The sequence below is a fragment of the Loxodonta africana genome, chromosome 16 (assembly GCF_030014295.1).
Source record: "Loxodonta africana isolate mLoxAfr1 chromosome 16, mLoxAfr1.hap2, whole genome shotgun sequence".
Lineage (NCBI taxonomy): Eukaryota > Metazoa > Chordata > Mammalia > Proboscidea > Elephantidae > Loxodonta > Loxodonta africana.
Window position 1 is genome coordinate 3848641 of NC_087357.1, and position 23153 is coordinate 3871793.

Sequence of the window (23153 nt, forward strand, 5' to 3'; positions counted from 1 at the left end):
GGGCCACACTTACCTGTGCTTACTTACTAACCAGTAGTGAGCAGTTTCACATGGGTTTCACTTTGATGTGGTGTGGTGAAACCCATGTGAAATTGTTCACTACTGGTTAGTAAGTAAGCACACGTAAGCCCAGGCTTCCCTTGCTTGTTGGATAACCCGCCCCTGCTCTGTCCTTTAGAGGGCTCTGCATTTCACAAACACAAATCTATTCTATTTGGTTTCATAAGAGCATTCTTTGCAAGCTCAGTAACTAATGGACCATGTTCAGGAGACGGAGGCACAGGGCATGTCCACTCCCAGCCAAAGAGAGCAGGACTGAGGCATGTAGGGCTGGCCACCCCAGACCACCCAGAGAGAGAGGCAGAAGGACGTCCCTCCCTCTGTCTGTGGGGATGGTGTAGCCTTAGGAAGGGCTTCAAATTGCAGCGAGCCACTAGGTATGTTTACTTTGTGAAAAATTCCTTGAGCTGTACATTTTTCCGTATGCATACTATGCATCAATAAAAGAGTTATTCTCTACAAATTCTTAGGGGGAAATATGCATGAATTTTGTCCTTAAGCTGAAAAAGAATTTCTTAAAATATAAAAGCACCAACCATAAAAACAAATATTGATAAATTCACTACATTAAAAGAACTCTGTTTTTCAAAAACACTATAAAGAAAATTAAAAGTTGGGCCAAAAAATGAGAGAAGATATGGGCAATTCATATATTCAATATACAGAATATATATAAAGGACTCCTGTAGCTTAATAAGAAAAAGGTCAAAAAATCTAGACAAAAAAGCGAAAGATATGAACTAAAACTCACAGGAAGAAAAGTAAATGGCCAATAAAAATCTAAAAAGATGCTCATTTTACCAGCAACCAAGGAAATATGAGTTTATCCAAAATGAGACACTGTTCTCACTCAGTTGGCAAAAACTAATAAGTCTGATAATGCCCATGAGTTGGTAAGGACGTGGTTCAAACTGCTGCCAGGTGTGTCCATCTGCATGTGACCACCCAGGTGTGTCCATCCAGGTGCGTTCATTGGAACTTCGACAGAGGGGCAGGCCTAACGAGCTCACAAACTCAGGAGCTGACCCACACTTGACCTTGGAAGCATGGTGGTGCCCTCCCTGGGGAAGATTACAACAGCAAGCTTCTCTGCTTGGATAGACTAACCAGCAAGGTGGGACCTCTGCTTGATGCTCGTCCAACACAGGCAGGTGGATTTTCCCCAAAGAAACTTTCCCAATACCTGAAAAAGACCGATATGGGGCTGCTGACCTGGCCTTAGTTTCATAGCTTCAAAAATGAACCAAATTGCTACGAAGGTAATAAGCCCATTTTGAAAAGAGGATTGAGGTCTAGAGCAACTAGAAAAAAAAAGGTTGCAGGAAATGGGCTTGGCTCTTTTTTTTCTGAAGATTTCAGGGGACTTAAATAGAATGGCCTCTGAAGCAAGGAGGTGGGAGGATTCTCCCCCAAAATCGCTCCTCCCCAAGTGGCCCTTGTCCCTTGTCTAGCCTTGGGGCAGCTTTTGAAGTTTCATTTCAGCTTCAAGGCAGCATTGGGTGCTTCAATGGGGAAGTGATGTGGAGGACTGCTCGGTGGATGGCTGTGCGGCTGTGGACCCAGCCCCTCTGCCCTGGGTGGGGTCAGAGACTTGACTAGCTCTCAGAGGTCGGTGGGGCAGCGCAACCAGCCCAGGGTTAGAGGGAAGCACAGGCCAGTGACAGGCACTCACCCAACCACTCAGGAGAGATGTTCTCCCTGGAAAAGGTAAAATTGGTGTCTTCGTTTTCTAGTACTGCTGTAACAGAAATACCACAGGTGGGCGGCTTTAAAGAACAGAAATTTATTGTCTCACAGTTCTGGAGGCTAAAAGCTCAAGTCAGGGTCTCAGCCATGTGGATTCCTCCTTGCCGGCTATCCCAGGCCTTCCTTGGTCCCTGGGTTCCTAGACAAGCCTCACGTAGTGTTGTCTGTCTTCCCCAGTATGTGCTTGCTTATCTCTGTGTTTATGCCTGGCTTTATGTAACTCAGAAGTGATTGAGTTTTAGAATCCACCCAACGCTGATTTGACTTCAACTAATTGGTTGATTAGATTACATAATGGGAAGTGATTACGTTACCTTGCTGTTGTTATGGATTGTGTGCAGAGTAGAACTGTGCTCCAAAGGGTCGTCAAGACTGTGACCTTTCGGGAACAGATCACCAGGCCTGTCTTCCCAGCAGCTTCTGTGTGGGTTTGAACTTAACCCTTTGTGCCACCCAGGGGTTCTGTCCACAGGTATAGGAGTTAGGATTCCAACACACACTTTGTTGTTGTTGTTGTTAGGTGCCGTCGAGTTGGTTCCGACTCATAGTGACCCTATGCACAACAGAACGAAACACTGCCCAGTCCTGAGCCATCCTTACAATCACTGTTATGCTTGAGCTCATTGTTGCAGCCACTGTGTCAATCCACCTCTTTGAGGGTCTTCCTCTTTTCCGCTAACCCTGTACTCCGCCAATCATGATGTCCTTCTCCAGGGGCTGATCCCTCCTGACAACATGTCCAAAGTATGTAAGACGCAGTCTCGCCATCCTTGCTTCTAAGAAGCATTCTGGTTGTACTTCTTCCAAGACAGATTTGTTCGTTCTTTTGGCAGTCCATGGTATATTCAATATACTTCACCAACACAACAACTCAAAGGTGTCAATTCTTCTCCGGTCTTCCTTATTCATTGGCCAGCTTTCATATGCATATGATGCGATTGAAAATACCATGGCTTGGGTCAGGTGCACCTTAGTCTTCAAGGTGACATCTTTGCTCTTCAACACTTTAAAGAGGTTCTTTGCAGCAGACTTACCCAATGCAACGCGTCTTTTGATTTCTTGACTGCTGCTTCCACGGCTGTTGATTGTGGATCCAAGAAAAATGAACTCCTTGACAACTTCAATCTTTTCTCCATTTATCATGATGTTGCTCATTGGTCCAGTTATGAGGATTTTTGTTTTCTTTATGTTGAGGTGCAGTCCATACTGAAGGGTGTGGTCTTTGATCTTCATTAGTAAGTGTTCAAGTCCTCTTCACTTTCAGCAAGCAAGGTTGTGTCATCTGCATAATGCAGGTTGTTAGTGAGTCTTCCTCCAATCCTGATGTTCCGTTCTTCTTCATATAGTCCAGGTTCTCGGATTATTTGTTCAGCATACAGATTGAATAGGTATGGTGAAAGAGTACAACCCTGACGCACACCTTTCCTGACTTTAAACCAATCAGTATTCCCTTGTTCTGTCTGAACAACTGCCTCTTGATCTATGTAAAGGTTCCTCATGAGCACAACTTAGGGGTACACAATTCAATCCATAACAACTGCCAAACTTGAGAGAGTTCTGAATCTAGGGTGTGCCCCAGGAAAAAGATGTGGACAGATTCATTTAGATCAGTGTCTGCTTCTGAAGAAGCTTCCCAGGATGGACCCGTTCCTCCCTGCCCACCAGGCCTGTGCAATGTCTCAGGCGGACCTGTTTGCAGAACGCCGGACAAGCCCATTCTGAAGACCTGGCGTTGATGCTTACCACAACGCACTTTTTTTGGGGGGGGGAGGGCGAGGGGATGAGGTTATTCTAAATTAATTGTTTTAATTGCAGTAAAATATATATCACAAAATTTGCTGTTGGAACCAGTCTTAGGCGACGTTCAGCGATTGTGCAACCGTCACCATCGTCCATTTCCGAACAGTTTTTGCTCCAAAACAGAAATCCAGTATCCTTAAGCAATAACTCCCCATTCCCCCTACCCCCACCCCCTTGGGGCCGGGCAGAGGTGTTCCCGTTCCCGAATCCCGGTCTTTTGCGGGGGTCTCCCTCGTTCTTGGTCCGCCGCCCAGTCCATGCAGCGAGCCCAGGCCCCACTCCAGGCTGGCGGCGGGCGGGGACACCGGGCACCTCTCCCTCGCAGGCCACCCCCCCCGCCCCGGCTCCGCCCCGGCCCCGCCCCGAGGCCCGTCTCCGCCCGCCCCGGCCCCGCCCCGCGCGCTCGCAGTCCGCCGGGCCGGCTCGCAGCCCCGGGAGCGCCGAGGCTGGGGCGCACGGCCCGCGCTGCCGGGCCCTCCCGCCGCTGCCGCCGGTCCGCGCGGCCGGCCATGCCCGGGGCCCCGGTCGCGGCGCGCACCCAGGGCCGGCGATGAGGAGCGGCGCTGAGCGCAGGGGCAGCAGCGCCGCGGCGCCCTCGGGCTCGCCGCCCCCCGGCCGCGCGCGCTCCGCCGGCCCCGACGCGCCCCCCGGCCCGCTGCCCGCTGGCCAGCCCCGGGCCCGGGACGCCGGTGATGCCCGCGGGCCGCCGCGCCCCTTGTTCCCCTGGAGCAAGTGGAAGAAAAGGGTGGGCTCGTCCATGTCGGCGGCCTCGGCGCGGAGGCCGGTGTTTGACGAGAAGGAGGACGGTGAGTGCGGCCCCGGCCTCCGGTGCGCTCGAGCCGGCGCTGAGCCTGCGCCCCGCCGCTCGGAGGCCGCCGCGCCCGCGCCGTTCGGGACAGTGTGAGACCGAGGGCCACCCGCCGGCCTGGGATGCCTGGGCTGGGCCGTCCCGGGAACCGGCGCTCTCGCAGGGACGGGCGGCGGGACATTGTCTCGCGTCCGGGAGTCGCGGGACGGTGGGCGGTTGGCCTGGACACCGCGGCCACCTCGGTGGGACTGTGTCCCGGGGCATCTCCGTTTCCGAGGAGGCCCACGAAAGGCTGCTGTTGTCCCCACGCGTGTCTTGGGAGCCTACCCGTGTCCTCCGTGGCAAGTGCCGACGCAGCGGCGTGGAGCAGGCTGAGGGGCCCTCTGAGGCGAGGGTCCGGGAGCCCCCGCCATGGGGAGGATCTGATTTCGCCATCTTCATTTTCGGGACGATGTGCCTGCTCGGTCAGTCTTTTGCAGTACTGGAGGTGCTCACTTGCGGGGTGGAGTTTGAGAAGGCTGATACCTCCACCACAGGTGGGCGGGCTGGGCGCGGCCCCTTCGTGTGAACATGCGTCTCCCACTGGCTTGTCCAACCTGGATACTGGCCTGTGCGGTGGAGAGGCGGGCCCTTTGTGAAGTAGTTTGCTCCCAGGCCCTCCAGCAGGTAAAGCTACCAGCGTGGAGGGTGGTGTCGTGGGCCCTGGTGGGAAGTTGGGAAGGGCAGGTGAGAGGCGCAGGTTGTAGCCACACCTGGAGGGACCTTGGACTCGGGGAAGGCGGCTGTACCTCGGGGTCTTGGGGCCTTGCGATGAGTCTGCAAGCAAACTTTCAGCTCCTTTCCACAGATGCCCGCAGATAATTTAAATGGTGTGGGGATGACACATTTGATAAATTCTTTTTGACATTTTTTTAAAATAGTTGAAATATGCATTTTCATTTGTAGACAGCCTGCAGAGGTATGACACGTCTTCTATCGTTTTACATCACAGCTCAGTGGATGAGCCTAAGCTATTTATTTCTAATAAATAATTTAAGTGTTATAGGAAATTACAATGCTGGTGCTGGTGATCGCACAGCCTATTCTGCACAGAAACATTGGGGAAACCTGCCTTTTGGCTGCCCGGGAGGTGCACAGGTGCTGCTGAGCATGGCCATGGTCAGCAGTGGAGTGGACCTCCATGGAGGGGCTCTCAGGACTCGTCCCATGGCGCAGTATGTTCTGGGGCGCCCATCACAGTGTTCTGAACTTTGGGTTAGCAGAGCTCCTTGCTGTGAATTTTCCATCTGTCATATATGTGTGTGTATATGTGTGTACTCTAACAAAGCTCTTCACAGTAAATAAAGCCCAGAGTCAGTGATGAGCTAATCAGGAAACAGATTTGCACCGTTTCTGGCTGTAGGATGAGAAAGTGTCTGAGAAGCTGCTCTGATTAGGCAGGTGCTGGGGTCAACTGAGTGGTGGCCACGCTTCTCTGTCAGCTACAGGCTCTCCACAGCAGCTGCTGCAGAGATGTGGACTAACACTGGGGCTGCGAGCATTGTTTTAAGGGTGAGTGTTTCTACTTGTTCACAGTGTGTTATGTCTGAGAGTTCACGGATCATTAAAACGCAGAAAGAGCTGGACGTGTTTATGCTCCCTACACTCTGATTTGAGAATGGTTTACACAGTCCCCACTCGCCCCTGTATGTGCCAGCTGTTCAAGGTTAGGCTCCCAGGTGCTTGCTCTTTATGAAGTGTGATCCTTCTTTGCCCATCACTGGGTAAAGTGGCTATGTCCCCCCACCGGACACAGGGCAGTGACTTAACTGTCTTTGTTCTGTGAGATTGGCTGGCGCAGACGTCCTCTGGGTGGTGGCTACTTTGCTCCACTTTTGCCTGTGATTGCAGGGAGACAGTCACAGTCTTTGCAGAAGGAATATTCCCCGCACATCTCGGGAAGGCTGCTGTTTGGAAAGGAGGGAGGGAGCATGGCCCCTGGACCCCACCCCTCTTTATCGGGCTAGCAATGTGAATCAGTGCCTCCCAAGAGGGTGCCCACCACACAGCAGGCTTGAAGAAGCTCTGTGTTGTGCTGGTGACTTTCATTTACCGGGACTGCACGGTTGCTATGGTGATGTGAGACCTTCTGATGAATTTTTTAGATTAAAACACCCAATTAATATATCAAATTTGGTACGCAGGGAAGAGTAAAAAAGAAACTAGGAAGGCAATTTAACAAAGTGCCAGGTAAATTTCAACTAAAAAATACAGTCGTGACATATAAGATCTTAAATACCCTCCGTTCCTTTTAACCTTGTGCAGTCTGGAGCAGCTTTCTGTATTTTAACCTTGTGCAGTCTAGAGCAGTTTTCTGCATTTGGCAGGTTCTTGGTGCGCCTCTTCCACACACCAGAACCAAGGAGCTCCTTCTCTGCCTCCCTCACCTTGCACCTCCTCCCTTCCGGACCCCTCCCTGACCTCCGTGAGAAATTTGTGTTAAGGATTGGACTTGTTAGGGAGCCAGAATTTCTCTGCTGCTCTGCCCCAGAGCTGTGTGGTGTTGGGCAAGCCCCTTCATTTCTCGGGGTCTTGGCGTCCCCACGTGAAACGAGAAAGGTGAGTGGTGCTGAGAGGGGTTCCAGCACACTCCCTCAGAGCAGCTCTGTGACCTGGTGGAGCACTGTTTTAGTCTTCTAGTGCTGCCATAACACAAATTCTATAAGGGACTGCTTTAAAGAGCAGAAATTTATTTTCTCACAGTTCTGGAGATTTAAGGTCCAAATCAGGGTCTTGGCCATGTAGATTCCTTCCTTGTTGGTAGCCCTGGGCGTTCTTTGGTTCCTTGGCGTTTCTTGCCTTGTAGACGGGCCCTCACATGGTGTCTGTCTTCTTCAGTGTGTCTCTGTGTCTGTTCTGCTTTTTTTATAACTCAGGAGTGATTAGGTTTAGGGTCCACTGTACACTGGTATGATATCCTTACCGTAAGAAAGAAACCCTGTTTCCAAACAGGCATTAGGATTCCAACACATATTTTGGGTGGACTCAATTTAATCCATAAGAAGAAGGATTGGTAGTTGAAAAAATAAAACTCCAAAATGGATGTTAGAAGAGACTCTGAAACTTGCTGTTGAACATGTAGCTAAAGTGAAAGGAAGAGATGAGGAAGTAAAAGAGCTGAACAGAAGAATTAAAAGGGAAGCTCAAGAAGACAGTATTATCAGGGAGTGTGCAAAGACCTGGAGTTAGGAAACCAAAATGAAAGAATATGCTTGGCTTTTCTCAAGCTGAAAGAACTGAAGAAAAATTCAAGCCCTCAGTTGCGATACTACAGGTTTCTATGGGCAAAAAGCTGAATGACGCAGGAAGGATCAAAAGAAGATGGAAGGAACACAGAGTCACTGCACCAAAAAGAGTTGGTTGATGTTCAACCATTTCAGGAGGTGGCATATGATCAAGAACCAATGGTACTGAAGGAAGAAGTCCAAGCTGTACAAAAACAAACAAACAAACCTATTGCCAAGTAGGACTGCCCCATAGTTTCCAAGAAGTGGCTGGTGGATTTGAACTGCCAACCTTTTGGTTAGCAGCTGTAGCTCTTAACCACTGTGTCATCAGGGATCCAGTGTACCGAAGGCTTTGGCAAAAAACAGGACTCTAGGAGGTGACAGAATACCAATTGAGATGTTTCAGCAAACAGATACAATGCTGGAAGCACTCATTTGTCTATGCCAAGAAATCTGGAAGACAGCTACCTGGCCAGCTGACTGGAAGAGATCCTCATCTGTGCCCATTCCAAAGAAGGTGATCCAATGGAATGCGGAAATTAGCGAACAATATTGTGTTAATATCACACACAAGTAAAATTTTGCTGAAGATCATTTAAAAGCAGCTGCAGCTGTTTATTGACAGTGAACTGCCAGAAATTCAAGCTTGATTCAGAAGAGGACGTTAACCAAGGATATGATTGTCAGATGGATCCTGGCTGAAATCAGAGAATACTAGAAAGATGTTTACCTGTGTTTTATTGAGTATGCAAAGGCATTTGACTGTGTAGATCATAACAAATTATGGATAACATTGTGAAGAATGGGAATTCCAGAACATTTCATCGTGCACATGAGGAACCTGTACATAGATCAAGGGGGTAGTCGTTTGAACAGAACAAGGGGATGGTGTTTGGTTTAAAGTCAGGAAAGGTGTGCGTCAGGGTTGTATTCTTTCACTGTATGTCCGTATGTATTCAGTGTGTATGCTGAGCAAATAATCAGAGAAGCCGGACTATATGAAGAAGAACAGGGCATCAGGATTGGAGGAAGACTCATTAACAACTTGCATTATGTAAATGACACAACCTTGCTTGCTGAAAGTGAAGAGGACTTGAAGCACTTACTGATGAAGATCAGAGACCACGGCCTTCAGTATGGATTGCACCTCAACATAAAGAAAACAAAAATCCTCACAACTGGACCAATGAGCAACATCATGATAAACGGAGAAAAGGTTGAAGTTGTCAAGGATTTCATTTTACTTGGATCCACAATCAACAGCCATGGAAGCAGCAGTCAAGAAATCAAAAGATGCATTGCACTGGGTAAATCTGCTGCAAAGGACCTCCTTAAAGTGTTGAAGAGCGAAGATGTCGCCTTGAAGGGTACGCCTGACCCAAGCCATAATGTTTTCAGTCGCCTCCTATGCATGAGAAAGCTGGACGATGAATAAGGAAAACCAAAGAAGAGTTGATGCCTTTTAATTGTGGTGTTGGCGAAGAATATTGAATATATCATGGGTTGCCAAAAGAAGTACAACCAGAATGCTTCTTGGAAGCAAGGCTGGTGAGACTATGTCTCACATACTTTGGACATGTTATCAGGAGGGTATCAGTCCCTGGAGAAGGACATCATGCTTGGTAAAGTAGAGTGTGAGTGAAAAAGGAAGACCCTTAACGAGATGGGTTGACACCGTGACTGCAACAATGGGCTCAAGCATAACAACGATGTGAGGATGGCGCAGGACCTGGCAGTGTTTAGTTCTGTCGTGCACAGGGTTGCTGTAAGTCGAAACCAACTCTATGGCACCTAACAACAACACACTTGACTGTTTCCTGAAAACAGGAAAACAAAGATATCTGCAACGCGTCGGCTTCCAGAGGCTTCTGGTGCGTCTCCACTCTAGGTCTGCAGTCACACACAGCCATATAGAAGCACACCTTAAAAAAAAACAACAGAAACAGGATCACACTCTGTGTGCTGTTGCGTTGTGATCTGCCTGTTGACTTACCATATGTTGCAGATGGCTTCTAATGTAGATGGCTAAATTTACAACAGCAGTTCTCAGCTCTGGCTGCGGACCAGATACTCTGAGCGCTCTTTCCAGAGGCCTGGGCCCCACCCCTGGAAGTTTGGGGGGGTGTGTGGGTGTGCTTAGGCCTCCATGGTCGGAAGACCCTGGTGTTGGACGTGTGGGCAGCACTCAGCACCACCACCTGCAGCCTTCCGTGGGCAGATGCCTCCTTCCTTTAACTTGTGTCTTCTGCTGCGGGCAGTGGGATTGGTGAAAGGGGCTAGGAGAATGGTCCTGGTCCTCTGGCCCTGCCAGCTCTCCCTTTGGACAGCGCCTGCGTGTTTGTTCCTGGGCCCTGGTCCCGGCCCAGCTCCAGGAGTCTCGGGGGGCTGTGGGCCGCCATCTAGCTGTCTGTGTGTGTCTCTCCCTGTGGCTGCTGAGCTTGGTCTAGGATGGACCTGGGCCTCCTGTTGTATTTTTATGTAACGAATACCAACTCTTCCGGATTATCCATCTGCTTGTGCAGTTAGAGTGCTAAAAATAAGCTGGCTTTTCTTTAAAAAATGTAACCATCCAGCTTTCCAGTTAGAAATCGTCCAAGACCTTGTTGGAGGTGATTTTCATCCAGGGCTTCTGTCTAAGAAGGAAGCTACGGAGATTCTAGGCTGGTCTGAGCTGCGGGAAGGCATTTATTTGGAGCAGAGTCGGAAAGCTCATGGCAGCTTCAGGAGCCCGAATGACTCTGCGTCACAGGATCTGTGGAGATGCAGATTTTGGTTCGGCAGTCCAGGCAGGGCCTGAATGTCACATTCTAACCAGCTCCTGGAGATGCTGATGCTGCTGGTCCACCAGCTCTGCGTAGCGAGGGCTTAGTGAGTATACAGCAGGTGTATACTGTTGAGTGATGGCAGGAAGCCCAAGGGCATGGTTCCCTGACTGCTGGCCCCGACCACGGGCAGAGCAGCCATGTTGGCTGCCTGCCGAGATGCTCTGCCCAGGAGTGGACATTGGGGCGGGGGTAGTGATGAGATTACAGACCTCCTATCTGCTGTTTGATAGGAGGCCTGGTGGTGCAGTGGATAAAGTGCTTGGCTGCTAATCAAAAGGTGGCAAATTGAACCTACCAGTGGCTCGGCGGGAGAAAGATGTGGCAGTGTGCTTCTCTGTAAAGATTTACAGCCTTAGAACCCTACGGAGCAGACCTACTCTGTCCTGTAGGGGCACTATGAATTGAAATCAACTTGACGGCAATGGGTTTGGTTTTTTTGGTATCTGCTGTTTGGAGTCTCTGGTTGGTAGAAATGGTTCATACACTGTGCTGCCAGCTGAAAGGTTAGAGGTTCAGGTCCATTCAGAGGTGTCTCAGAAGAAAGGCCTGGCTATCTGCTTTTGAAAAATCAGCCATTGGAAAGCCTATGGAGTGCAGTTCTGCTCCGACACACATGGGGGCACCTGGTCGGGTCGACTTGACGGCACCTGGAATTTTATACTGTCTGCTGTTCCACCAGGAAGCTGCACTTCCTGCCACCTGGCTGGTTAGAACGAGGGAGCTGCCATCGGGGTCGTTACTGTGTCTAGTTTTGCTTTTATTTCATTGTTCTCTCAGTTTTCTCTGACATCCCTTTATGTATGTAACCACATGTAACTAGTATTCCGTATCCTGTATTTGCACTTAAAGCTACAGCTGGAAACTTGTTTAAGCAGGGACTTAGCATCTGTCTTCTGACTCCCACGCTTTGACGGTGAGCTGCTGGGAGTACAGACGCTCCTCCTCCTTTGGTCACAGTTCCCTGTGTCCAGTCAGACCACCATCCAGAGGGGGCTGCCGGAGGGGCTCCTTGTCGGGGTCTTGGAGACTTGCCTCCCCTTCGGCCTGTGTTGAGAGCATCCTGAGCCCCACCCCAGACCCGTGGTACTAACCGTGGGTGCCAATGGGCCAGCCCTTCCACCTATCCCCGGCCCACCCCACCTATCCCCGGCCCACCCCACCTATCCCCGCCCCACCCCACCTATCCCCGCCCCACCCCACCTATCCCCGCCCCACCCCACCTATCCCCCGCCCACTCTGGCCCTGCCCACCTATCCCCCGCCCACTCTGGCCCTCCCCACCTATCCGCGGCCCACCCAGGCCCTCCCCACCTATCCCTGGCCCACCCTGCCCCTCCCCACACACCGCACAGCGCTGAACTTGCCAGGAGAAGCCATTAACGTCTCCATGGGAGCCGAAGCCAGACTGCAGAACACGTGAAAAGTGATTTCAGGACGCCGTTTCTGAAGGGGGAGCCTGGGCAGGCTTTTCCACCCACGGTGTGGGGTCCTGGTCTCCAGAGCACCTCCCTCCCCTCCTTCTCCCAAACACAGACCCATCCAACACGTTGATTGATTTTAATAGTCCAACTTGGAGCAAATTTGGGGGAGGCTGTAATTAATAAAGTTATTGTTTTTTCTTAAACTAGGATACCTGCTTCATCAATTTTTTTCTCATTGACTTTCTCATTGACTCTATTATTTTAAAAAACAAGGCAGCTGATGGAGATCAGCATGGCTGAGGGTACAGAGACCTATGAGAGCGGTCCTTGGAGCTTGTGCTGCCTGGCTCTGTCCAGCTGTGAGATGGTCACCCATCCCGGGTCCTCAGTTTCCCCAGATGTTGTATGGGAAGTGCTCAGGAGTCTCTTAAGCTCTTTCAGCTCAATGCCTCAGGCCTGTGATAGAGCTGTGAAGACTCACTTGACGTTATTTAAGTTCTGAAGCCGAGGAGTTGGTGTAGGTGGGACTCAGAGTCACCCCCAATGCATTAAAAATAGGAGCTGAGCACATTGCATGTCTCACAGAAGTTTGAAAAGTTGACTTTAAAAGGTTTCCCTCTCTGCTTTCAGAATTCACACCAAGACTCCTGCACTATGGGCAAAAGTTGCAACTTGTTACAAAGGCAAGAAATAAATGACGTTTGGGGTTGGCATTTCTGTGTGAGTTTTTTACCAGCATGGTCCATACCTTTTGGCCTTTGCAAGTACAGTTGTTCTGTTTTGCCCCGACCGTGGTGTGCTGATGCACAAATGCTTGGTGGGATGGCTGTCTGCAGAGAGCTGGTGGCAGAGGCAGGTGTGGGGATGGCTTTTAGGGCCTCCTTCTTTGGGGCCCCTCTGCCCCCCTCCCCCCCCTCCCCGCTCCCGGTGCCCTGAGTCCTTGCCACATCTGACCTCAGAGCCACTGATCATGATAAGGGAGACCGACGTCTCAGCGCCTGTGTCTCAAGCTGGGGCACTGTCTTTATCTATCGCTGGTAGTAAACTACCCAGGGTTTACTGTTTGGCAGCAACCACTTCCGTTGTTTCTCATGACTCTGTGGAGTGGGAATTTGGACAGGGCTCAGCGGGACGGGTTCTCTGCTCTGTGTGATGTCTGCGGGGACAGAACATTGCCAAGTCAGTGTCCATGTGCACGTGTATGGTGCCTTGGCTAGAATGGCTCAGAGGCCTGGGAGCTCGCCAGGGTCGATGCCCGGGGCATCGGTTCCTGCTGTTGGCTGGAGTGTGTGTTATCTATTACTGTTCAACAAATTGCCCCCACACTTAGTGGCTTGAAACAATAAATGCCATCCCTAGTTTCTGTGAGTCAGGGATTCAGGAGCAGCTCACCTGGGTGATTTGGCTCAAGGTCTCCCATGTAGAGGTGGGCTAAATACCAATGGGGGCTGCAGTCCTCTGGAGGTGTGACTGGGGCTGGAGGGTCCCATATGGCTCGTGGCAGGAGGCCTCAGTCCCTCACATGTGAGCCTCTCTATGGGCTGCTTGAGTGTCCTCACAACATGGTGGCTAGTTCCCCAGTGAAGAGAGAGGCTGAAGCCACAACAGATTCTGTGATCCAGCCTCTGAAGTCACACACTGTCATTCCCACCTTAAGGGGACTTTGCGGAAAAGGCTCAGAAACCCTGGTTGAGGGCTCCTGTGCAATGTCGTGGGGACCACCTGTGGCTGGCCTCGGGCTGGTTGGTCGGTTTAGCCCCCAGGTATTTTCTTTTTCTTCTAACTCTCAAGGCCATCTTTCCGAAATCATATTTTAGCTGCACAGGAGGAAAGGATAATTTGTAAAGTAAGCACAGGACTGAGAATGGGAGAGAAGCAGATAAAACAGGAAGGAAATAAAGTGCAAGGAATAGGGAATAAAACTTATGTGTTGAAGAAAGCGTTGGGGTCCAGTCCCTCAAAGTTTGCAGAAGGCACAGTCCTGCAGTTTCGTATCCGTGTGGGGCACACACTTCTGTGGGTTCCTGGAGCGTTCCACTTCACGCCTATTGACCTGACTTAATTATTACTAGTGTCCCCTTTCACTCATAAAGTGTCCTGGTTTGGATGATAAATGATATGGTTACCCTGTCCAACCGTCAGACACTCTTGCCAGAGTCACCTTTTGTTTTTTCTTTATAGTTTTTATTATATAATGAAAAATGACAAAAAAGATATGTAAAAATACACTATTTTGTGTCATCTCAGCACTAATATAACAACCGTTTCCAGTTTTTCATATTACTTTCCAGTTCACACTTGAGTGGATATAATATACTACTTTCTGAAACTTTTTTCTAATTTATTTTAGGAGAGTTTATAGAAAAGTCATGAAGGTAGCACAGAGAGCTTTCATATAACCTGTGCCCCAACCCACTGCCATGAAGCTGATTCCAACTCATAGGGACCCCATAAGGTTTCCAAGACTGTAAATCTCTACAGAAGCCACATCTTTCTCCCTTGGAGCTGCTGGTGGGTTTGAACCACCGACCTTACAGTTAGCAGCTAAGCACTGTAACTACCACACCACCAGGGCTCCCAACCTACACCAAGTTTCCCCTGATGTTAACGTCTTACATCGTTAGTTGTCGCTGAGTCAATTCCAACTCATGGTGACCCCATGTGCACACAGTAGGACTGTGCCCCAAGGCTGTGACCATTCGGAAGCAGATCGCCAGACCTGTATCCTGAGACCGAGACGCTCCCGGGTGGGTTTGAATAGCTGAACTTTCAGTCGAGGGTATAACCGTTCGCGCAGCCCATTAGCATGGTACGGCTGTCACAGCCAATGAGCCAGTACTGGGGCATCGTTCGTCACTGAAGTCTGTGCTTTGTGCAGATGCCCTCCCTTTCCCCTAATGTCCTTGTTCCGTTCCTCATGGGGCTGTCGTTGCCTCCTCCGCAGGCCCCGTGGCTCCATGCTGAGCTGTCAGCCTGTGCTGTGCTAAGTTCATGGTTTGTAACTGTTGACCTGCTGTCCGCAAGTGTCTCAGGGTGCCTTCCGAGTCCCCAGAGTAGGGCATGAGCCAGACATTCTGAATGCCTTCCATTGTGGCTGTGAGTGAATAAGTGGTAAGCTGTATTTTCCCATGTTAAGAAGACTTCCCCAATTTCATGTCCCTATTTTTTTGCTCCCCATTTCAGCAAAACTCCATGAAAACACCGTTACTCTTATTCAGCAAAACTCCACGAGAACACTGTTGCTCTTGCTCTGTCCACTTCTCTCCGTTTCTCATAGGCCTACTTGGGGTCAGCACTCACGTCCTTGGCCCAGTGGCAGAATCTGACACTCTTGACCCCCCTCTTCGATACCCTTCTCCCTGTAGCTCCTGGGGCACTCACCCCCGCCCGCTTTTTCCCTGTCTCCTGTCCATCCTCCCTCTCTCCCCTTCTCTGTAAGGCCAGCACGCCTCCAGGCTGGCCCCTTGCTCCTTGCCTTTCTCACTACGCTCACACACTGGTGATCTCATGGCTTCAAATACCAGCTATATGCCAAGGACTCGTGAGTCTTATCTCCAGCTGGGACCACTTCCCACATTCTAGACTTTTCTTTGCAGCCACCGGCTTGACACCACCACTTTTATGACTAATCTAACCCCCCCAACACACACACACACACACACACACACACACACACACACACACAAAACAGTTGCTGTCGAGTCAACTCTAACTCATGGTGACCCCATGTGTATCAGGGTAGAACTTTGCTCCATTGGGTTTCCAATGGCCGAATTTTTGGAAATAGATTACCAGACCTTTCTTCCAAGGTGCCTCTGGGTGGAGTACATTAACCATTTTGCACTACCCAGGGACTCCTCTTAACAAGCTGGGTTGTTGTTAGTTGCCCTGGAGTCAAATCTGACTCATGATGACTTTGTTCATTTATTGTATCTGTTGCTGGCAGTTTGTCTCTTTACCACCTTCCAGGACTTGGGAATCTGTAGCTCTTGTCCACTCTTGTGTCCCACGTGATGACATGGACAGCCCTGGAACAGGGCAGCCCCCAGGAAACACGGGAAGGGTGGTGAGCCATGTGGGGAGGAGGAAGGAGGCAGGAGGGGTGTGGGTGGCCGTCTCCTGGGCACAGTGGGCTCAAGCAGTGCAGCTTCTGGGTTGGGGGAGCCATCGGTCTGACCTGGGGAGGGAGTGCAGAGTTCAGGGAACAGGGCCCTGCCTGCTTTTCCTTCAGCAGATCCAGCTGCAGAGGACAGTGGTTGCTAGACCTTAGAGAGCCTCCTGGGGTGCTCACCACCCATGGGATGGGTGTGGCAACTCAGCTGACGTGAGCCCTCGGGACACACCCTTTCAGCAAAGTGTTCTGTCCAGAGGGGAATGGCCCCAGTGGTGGGGATCAGTTGAGGGGCCCGCCCTCTACCTTAGGGCCAGGGCTGCAGAGCTGTTTGCCCCCTGCTGGCAGTCTGGCCCCCTGCCGTGCCGACTCTACCCCTTCCTCTCTGATGGACGTGACTTGTCCCTGGACGCTGGGACCAGTAGGGCCACCTCCCCACTCTGAGAAGTGCCCAGAAAGCTGGCCCTGGAGCTGGCCCAGGAGCTGCTGCTTGGCAGGGGGCCAGGTCGGGAGCTAGGAGGAGGTGGCTACCCACCCGGGAAGTCTAGCAGGAGGTGCGGGGCCTGCCTGGTTCTTCCGGCACCTTCTGCAGGGTGACAGTGATGGCCCTGCCTTGGCAGCACAGGCATCACCGTCCTGAACACCCTTTCCATGAATCAGGCTGAAAAGCCTTTGGAGGCTTGTTATAAAACCTATGTCTGAACGGGGAGCTGAGAATCCTACTGATAGAACATGCCAGAAGCCTCCCGGGGAAGCAAACCTCCCTTTGTTGGTCACCGATGAGCGTGGCCAATGGCTCTGAGCCTCACTGGCCATGGCTTTAACTGCAGGACACCTGGATTTCCCTAGGCTGAGCCACGGTGGGGTTGCGGGGCTGGGGGCTGCCCTGTGCCGGGGCACCACGCAACCTCTCACCCCAGCTGCCGCAGCCTTGGCACTGTGGGAGTGTGGGGCCATTCTTTGTTGTGGGGGCCATCCTGGGCAGTGTGGGGAATTGAGCAACACCCTAGGCCTCAGCCCACTAGATTCTAGTGGGACCCCTCCTTCCTCCAGAGCAACAACCCACCATGTCTCCTGACATCCCTCAGCGTCCCTGGGGCAGAACTGCCTGGTGAGAACCGCTGCTCAAGACCGTGACAACACTGAGGCTGGGGGCTGCATGGAGGCTGTGGCTGAGGGCCCGAGGAGCTGGTCCCCACCCCCAGCCAGGGCTCCCAGGTTCTGCAGCCTCCTGGGGCCAGGTGGTGCAGTTGGGGACCCCAACCTGCAGATGAGACAATAAGGCTCAGGGTAGCATTTAGCAGCAAAGTGGGTCTTGACAGAACAAGGACCCAGGCCCCCACTGCCAATGGAAGGCTCCCCCAGGGGAGGCCTTGGGATCCTGAGAGAGGCCTAGTGATGGGGAGAGGAAGGGAGGCCAGCGACCCACTCTAATGTGGCCTCACTGGGAGGCTCTGCCTCAGAACCTCCTCTGCCCATTGTCAGGGAGGTGGAGGCCTGCCAGGCTTGCTGGGCAGGTGGTTGGGACCTTGTTTTCTCACCTAGGCGGGATGGAGCCCATGTGTCTGTGTCCCCTAGCTGCTGGGGCTAAGAGTGCAGCGGGTGCAGTCCAGGGCCATGGGTAGGGAGGGGTCCCCAAGCATGTGGTGCCTCTGTTGACTTGCTGCATTGCCCCCACCTGGTCCTGGGGAGCAACTCCCCCAATCCAGGCCCTCTCCTGAGGCTGGTGAGTGAGTCCTGTGGCCCTAAGTCTGGCCAGGTGGTGCTATGTGTGAAGTACTCTGGCCCAGATCCTGGTTCCAGGTGTACTGCTGTGCTCAGGGCAAGGACTATGCTCCCAGCACGGCTCAGCCTCAGCATCCCCTAGGAGGCCCGAGAAGAGCGAAGGACAGTGCTGTTGCCTGGTGTAATTCTAAATGCACGCCTGCAGAGGGCTCTTCTGGAAGGCTCCAGGCCTGCCCACACCTCACGGGGCTCAGCCTCTGTTCAGCCAGGTGGCCTCCATTCCTTAGGTAACAACACTGCTATACCTTGGGGCTAGGTGATGGGCCCTGCTCAACATGACTCCACTGTGGGTTGTTACCCCCAAGGGTGACAAGGGGTGTGTCCTGTCCTGGAAAAGGAGCTTGCCCCCTTGCTGGGATAACATGCTTAACATGGGCGACCAGGAGTGGGGGTGTCCTGGGCTGAGAGTGGAAGTGTCAGCTGGTCATCCTGGCCAGTTTCACCAGTGCAGTGGGGTGCTTGGGAGACCTTTACCAAAATGAACTCAAATTCCCTTTAATTGAAAAAAAAAAAAAAAAAAAGCAATGCTCCAGAGAGTCAAGCCAGTGCCTCTACAGACGTGAGCTAATTGAAAAGGTTCCGAGGTTTCTTTAATTACACTCACTACTTAGCAGGTTCCTTCTTCCAAGTGCAGTTGCTCTCTTGAGTTTATTTTGTCAATGTACAAACAGCGGCTCCCACGACAAGTGAGTCGTTACCAGGATGAAGGCGGGGGGGCTGAAGGAGCTGGTTCTGAGGCTGTGTCTCTGCTGCTGTGCCCCTGGGTGCTCCTGGGTGGCAGTGCCCCGTGAACAGCAGCTGTGCCCAGCGCATCAGGACTGTGGACAGGAGGCTGCCTGGGGAGAAAGCATGCTGGACGGGGGCACGGCCTAGGGCAGGCAGCTTAAGGACTCCCAGAGGCTTTGGATTCTTAGGGAGCTCTTGGCAGCCATCTTCACAAATATCAGAAGAGCCAGGTGATCTGGGCAAGAGGATTTGGCTTCCTGCTGAGAGGCAACAATCTTATTCTGCACGTGCTTCATACACACATGTGCACATGCATACTCAGACACACATGCACAAATGTGTGTGCACACATGCAAACACATGTACCCTCAGACACACATGCGCACATGCACTCAGTCACATGCTCATATGCAGACACACATGCACAAACGTGCACACATGCACACATACATGCACACAGACACACGTGCACACATGCAACCTCACAGACACATGCACACGTGCAATACCCATTCATACATGTGTGGATGCACACTCAGATGTGTGTACACATGTGCACACACATGCACACTCACATGGGCACACATGCACCCTCACAGACACATGCACAAACGTGTTCATGCGCATGCACACACACATCCACCCTCGCAGACACAGTGCACACATGCACACACATACATGTGCACACCCATCCACCCTCACAGACATAGTACACACACATGCACACACACGTGCACACACATCCACCCTGGCAGACACAGTGCACACATGCACACACACACACACGTGCACACACACCCACCCTCACAGACACAGTGCACACACGTGCACACACACATACACGTGCACACTCATCCACCCTCACAGACACCGTGCACACACATGTGCACACACCCCCCTCACAGACACACTGCACACACACGCACACACACGTGCACACTCATCCACCCTCACAGACACGGCGCACACACATGCACACACACGTGCACACACATCCACCCTCGCGCAGTGCACACACACATGCACACACATGTGCACACACACCCACCCTCACAGTGCACACACACGCACACACATACATGTGCACACACATCCACCCTCACACAGTGCACACACATGCACACACATACATGTGCACACACACACACCCTCACAGACACGGCGCACACACATGTGCACACACACCCACCCTCACAGACACAGTGCACACACATGCACACACGTGCACATACACCCACCCTCACAGACACACTGCATACACACCCATACATGTGCACACACACCCACCCTCACAGACACAGTGCACACACGCACACACACATGCACACACACCCTCACACAGTGCACACACATGCGCACACACACGAGCACACCCACCCACCCTCACAGACAGTGCACACACACGCACACACACACCCATGCATGCGCACACACCCTCACAGACACAGTCTACACACATGCACACACACATACATGTGCACACACACACACCCTCACAGACACAGTGCACACACATGCACACACACATGCACACTGTGGACAGACATCTTCTGTAGGAATTACCTGTTGCAAGACAGTTTGTCTCTCTCCAGCGCTGTGTGAGCCATGAGGGTGGGGAATATTGATTGAGATTGCACTTAACTATAGACCAATTCGGGGAAAATGGACTTAACATTTTGAGTTTTCCCCAAATTCACGAACATGGCACATTAAGCCTCTTCCTCTGGTCTTTTGTCAGCATTGTTTTCCTTCTGTCCACATTGTCTTGTAGCTTTCAGTGTGCAGGTGTTGCACATTTAGCTAAATTTACCCCTACATATTTTTTCTGAAATAAAATTGTTATATATTGACTTTATGTTCTCTAGCTTTGCTAAACTTACACTTTCTAGTATCTTATTTATAGATTCCCTAAGAGTTTTCTATGTCACGATCATGTCATGTGGGGATAAAGACAGTTTTACTTCTTCCTTTTAAAACTTTGTGGGTTACTACACTCTCTAGAACCTCTGGCACAATGTTGAGTAGAAGTGGTGAGAGCAGACATCTGTGCCTTCTTTCTGATCTTAGGGGGGAGAGTGTTCAATATTTCACCGTTAAATATAATGTTAACTGAACTTTTTCAAAGATGACCTTTTCCTAGTTTGCTGAGGGTTTTTTTTTTTTTTTTTTTAATCATTAATGGTCATTGAATTTTGTCAGATACTTTTTCCATATCTGTGGAAATGATCATATGATTTTTTTCCTTCATTCTGTCAATGTGGTTAATTACATTGATCAACTCTTGAATATCATACTGACCTTGTATTTCTAGGTTAATTTTTATATATTGCTGAATTCACTTTGCTAATATTGTTGCAGGGCAAGGCTTCCCAGCTTGGGACTAAACCCTGCCTAGGTTCTTGCCTTCTACTGACCAAGAATGGCTAGGAGAGGCTCAGAGGTTCCACGCAACAGAAACAGAGTAAAGGCTTGTGAGGGAGAGATGGAGAGGGGCTTCCACCTATGCTAGCCTCCAGTCTCTCCCCAAACAAAGGATTTTCTAGGGTTTATAAAAGTTTTTATGTGGGAAAAAGGCATTATCTTTATTCATTAAATGGGTGGAGATTTCTAGGAGAAGAGGAGGGGTTATGAAAATCAAATGAGCGTGCAGTTAGAATTCAAGATAGACCTCCTCTGAGAGGGTGGTGGAACTAAGATGGAGTCTGTCACAAAGGCTGCTGGGATGTTGAACAGGACTTACTCTGGGATGTTGTGCATGCGTGATGCCTCTGGACCTTGGCTCAAGTCCCGGTGAGGGGTCCCTCTTCATGTTTGTCTCTCGTGGAAGGTCACTCATAGTCCACGTTGATCTTTACTGTACACGCTCTGCACCTGGTGAGGCCTTGGAAAACAACACAGGAGAATTATCAGTAATTTATAGCTGATCAAGCACACAGGGCCTTGAAATGCAGCCCCTTATCTTGTCTAAGCACCTAGTTTGTTAACAGCAAGTAGTTTGCAGGTGCCAGCAGCAAAAGTTATATGGTGGTCTGCACTTAGGTTTAGATTCCAAGAATACTGAGTCAGAGGCTATTAAATTCAGCCAGCCCGATCTCTTGCCTGTCTCAATATTCCATTAATGATTTTTGCGTCTATATTCACGGATAACATTGGTTTAGATTTTCTTGTAATCTTTTCGTCTGATTTTTGTACCAGGCTTATAACAGTCCTCATAAAATGAGTTGGGAGGTATCCCTTCCTTCTATATTTTCTGAAAGAGTTTATGTAAGACTGGTGGTATTTCTTTGTGAAATGTTTGATAGAATTCGCCAATGAACTCATTTGAGCCTGGAGTTTTCCATTGTGGGAAGGCTTTAATTACAAATTTAATTTCCTTAATAGATTCAGGATTATTCATCTTTTATATACCTTCTTGTGTTAGTTTTGATTATTTGTGTCTTTCAAGAAATGGAATTTGTCCATTTTACCTAAATTGTTGAGTCTTTTGGTATGTTGTTGTTAGATGCCCTACATACAACCGAATGAACCACTGCCTGGTCCTGTGACATTCTCACAATCCTTGCTGTGTTTGAACCCATTGTTACAACACACTGTTGGCATAGAGTTGTTATTTTTCTTTTAATATCTGTACTGATACTTCCCATTTATTCCTGATATTGATACTTTGTGTTTTCTTTTTCTCATCTATCAGTAATAGAGAGAGGAATGGTAAAACCTCCAGCTAAGTCCGTTAGTCTATGTTTTCCTTTAGTTCTCACTGTGTTTGCTTCATATATTTTGGGTTGTTCTAGGGACACAGACACATTTAGGGCTGTTGGGTCATCTTGATGGATTGAACCTTTGATCATTATGAAATGTCCCTCTTTATCACTGAGAATATTCCTTGTGTTAAAGCCTAATATTAACAGAGACACTCCAGCTTCTTTATGATTAGTGTTTGCACGGTATATCATTTTTCGACATTTTACTTTTAACATATCTGTGCCTTTAAATAGGAAGTGGGTCTTTTATAAACAGTTAACAGTTAAGTCTTGCCTTTTTTATCCAGTCTAATAATATCTGCTTTTTAGCTGGAATGTCTAATCCATTTGCATTTAATGTAATTATTGATATGGTTGGGTTTAAATCTATAATTTTGCCATTTTCTCTATTTTACCATCTGTTCTTTGTTTTTGTTTTGTTTATCATCAGTCTCCCCTTATTAGAATATAGACCCCTTGAGGAATTTTGTTCACTGTGAACTCCAACACCTCAGAACTATGGATATATATACTGAATTTATCCCTGGTGTCTGTGACAAGCAGTCCGCAGGGCTGCAGATCTCCGGGATGATTATCTGGATGGGAAAGGCCCACATAGTCAGCTGAAGGTGGCTCTGTGGAAGTCGACGGTTCTCAGAGTCCCTGTAAAGGAGCAACTCTGGCCCAAGGGATGGCTTTGCTGTTAACCTGATGTCTTAGTTACCTAGTGCTGACACATCAGAAATACCACAAGTGGGTGGCTTTAAAGAACAGAAATTTATTGTCTCACAGTTCTGGAGGCTAAAAGCCCAAATAAGGGTCTGGTACATGTTGATTCTTTCTATGGGCCTCTCTCCTAGTTTCTG

General features: G+C 50.0%; 1 protein-coding gene across 1 annotated transcript in view; it reads left to right on the top strand.

Annotated features, from left to right (window-relative positions):
- Nucleotides 1-4156: 4156 nt before the first annotated feature.
- The window catches only part of STK32C (serine/threonine kinase 32C), a 65643-nt gene continuing 46646 nt past the window's right edge, over nt 4157-23153 (top strand). The window contains exon 1 of the mRNA XM_064269098.1: nt 4157-4412. Coding sequence (XP_064125168.1) covers nt 4157-4412 — 256 coding nt within the window. The remainder of the gene's footprint in view (nt 4413-23153) is intronic.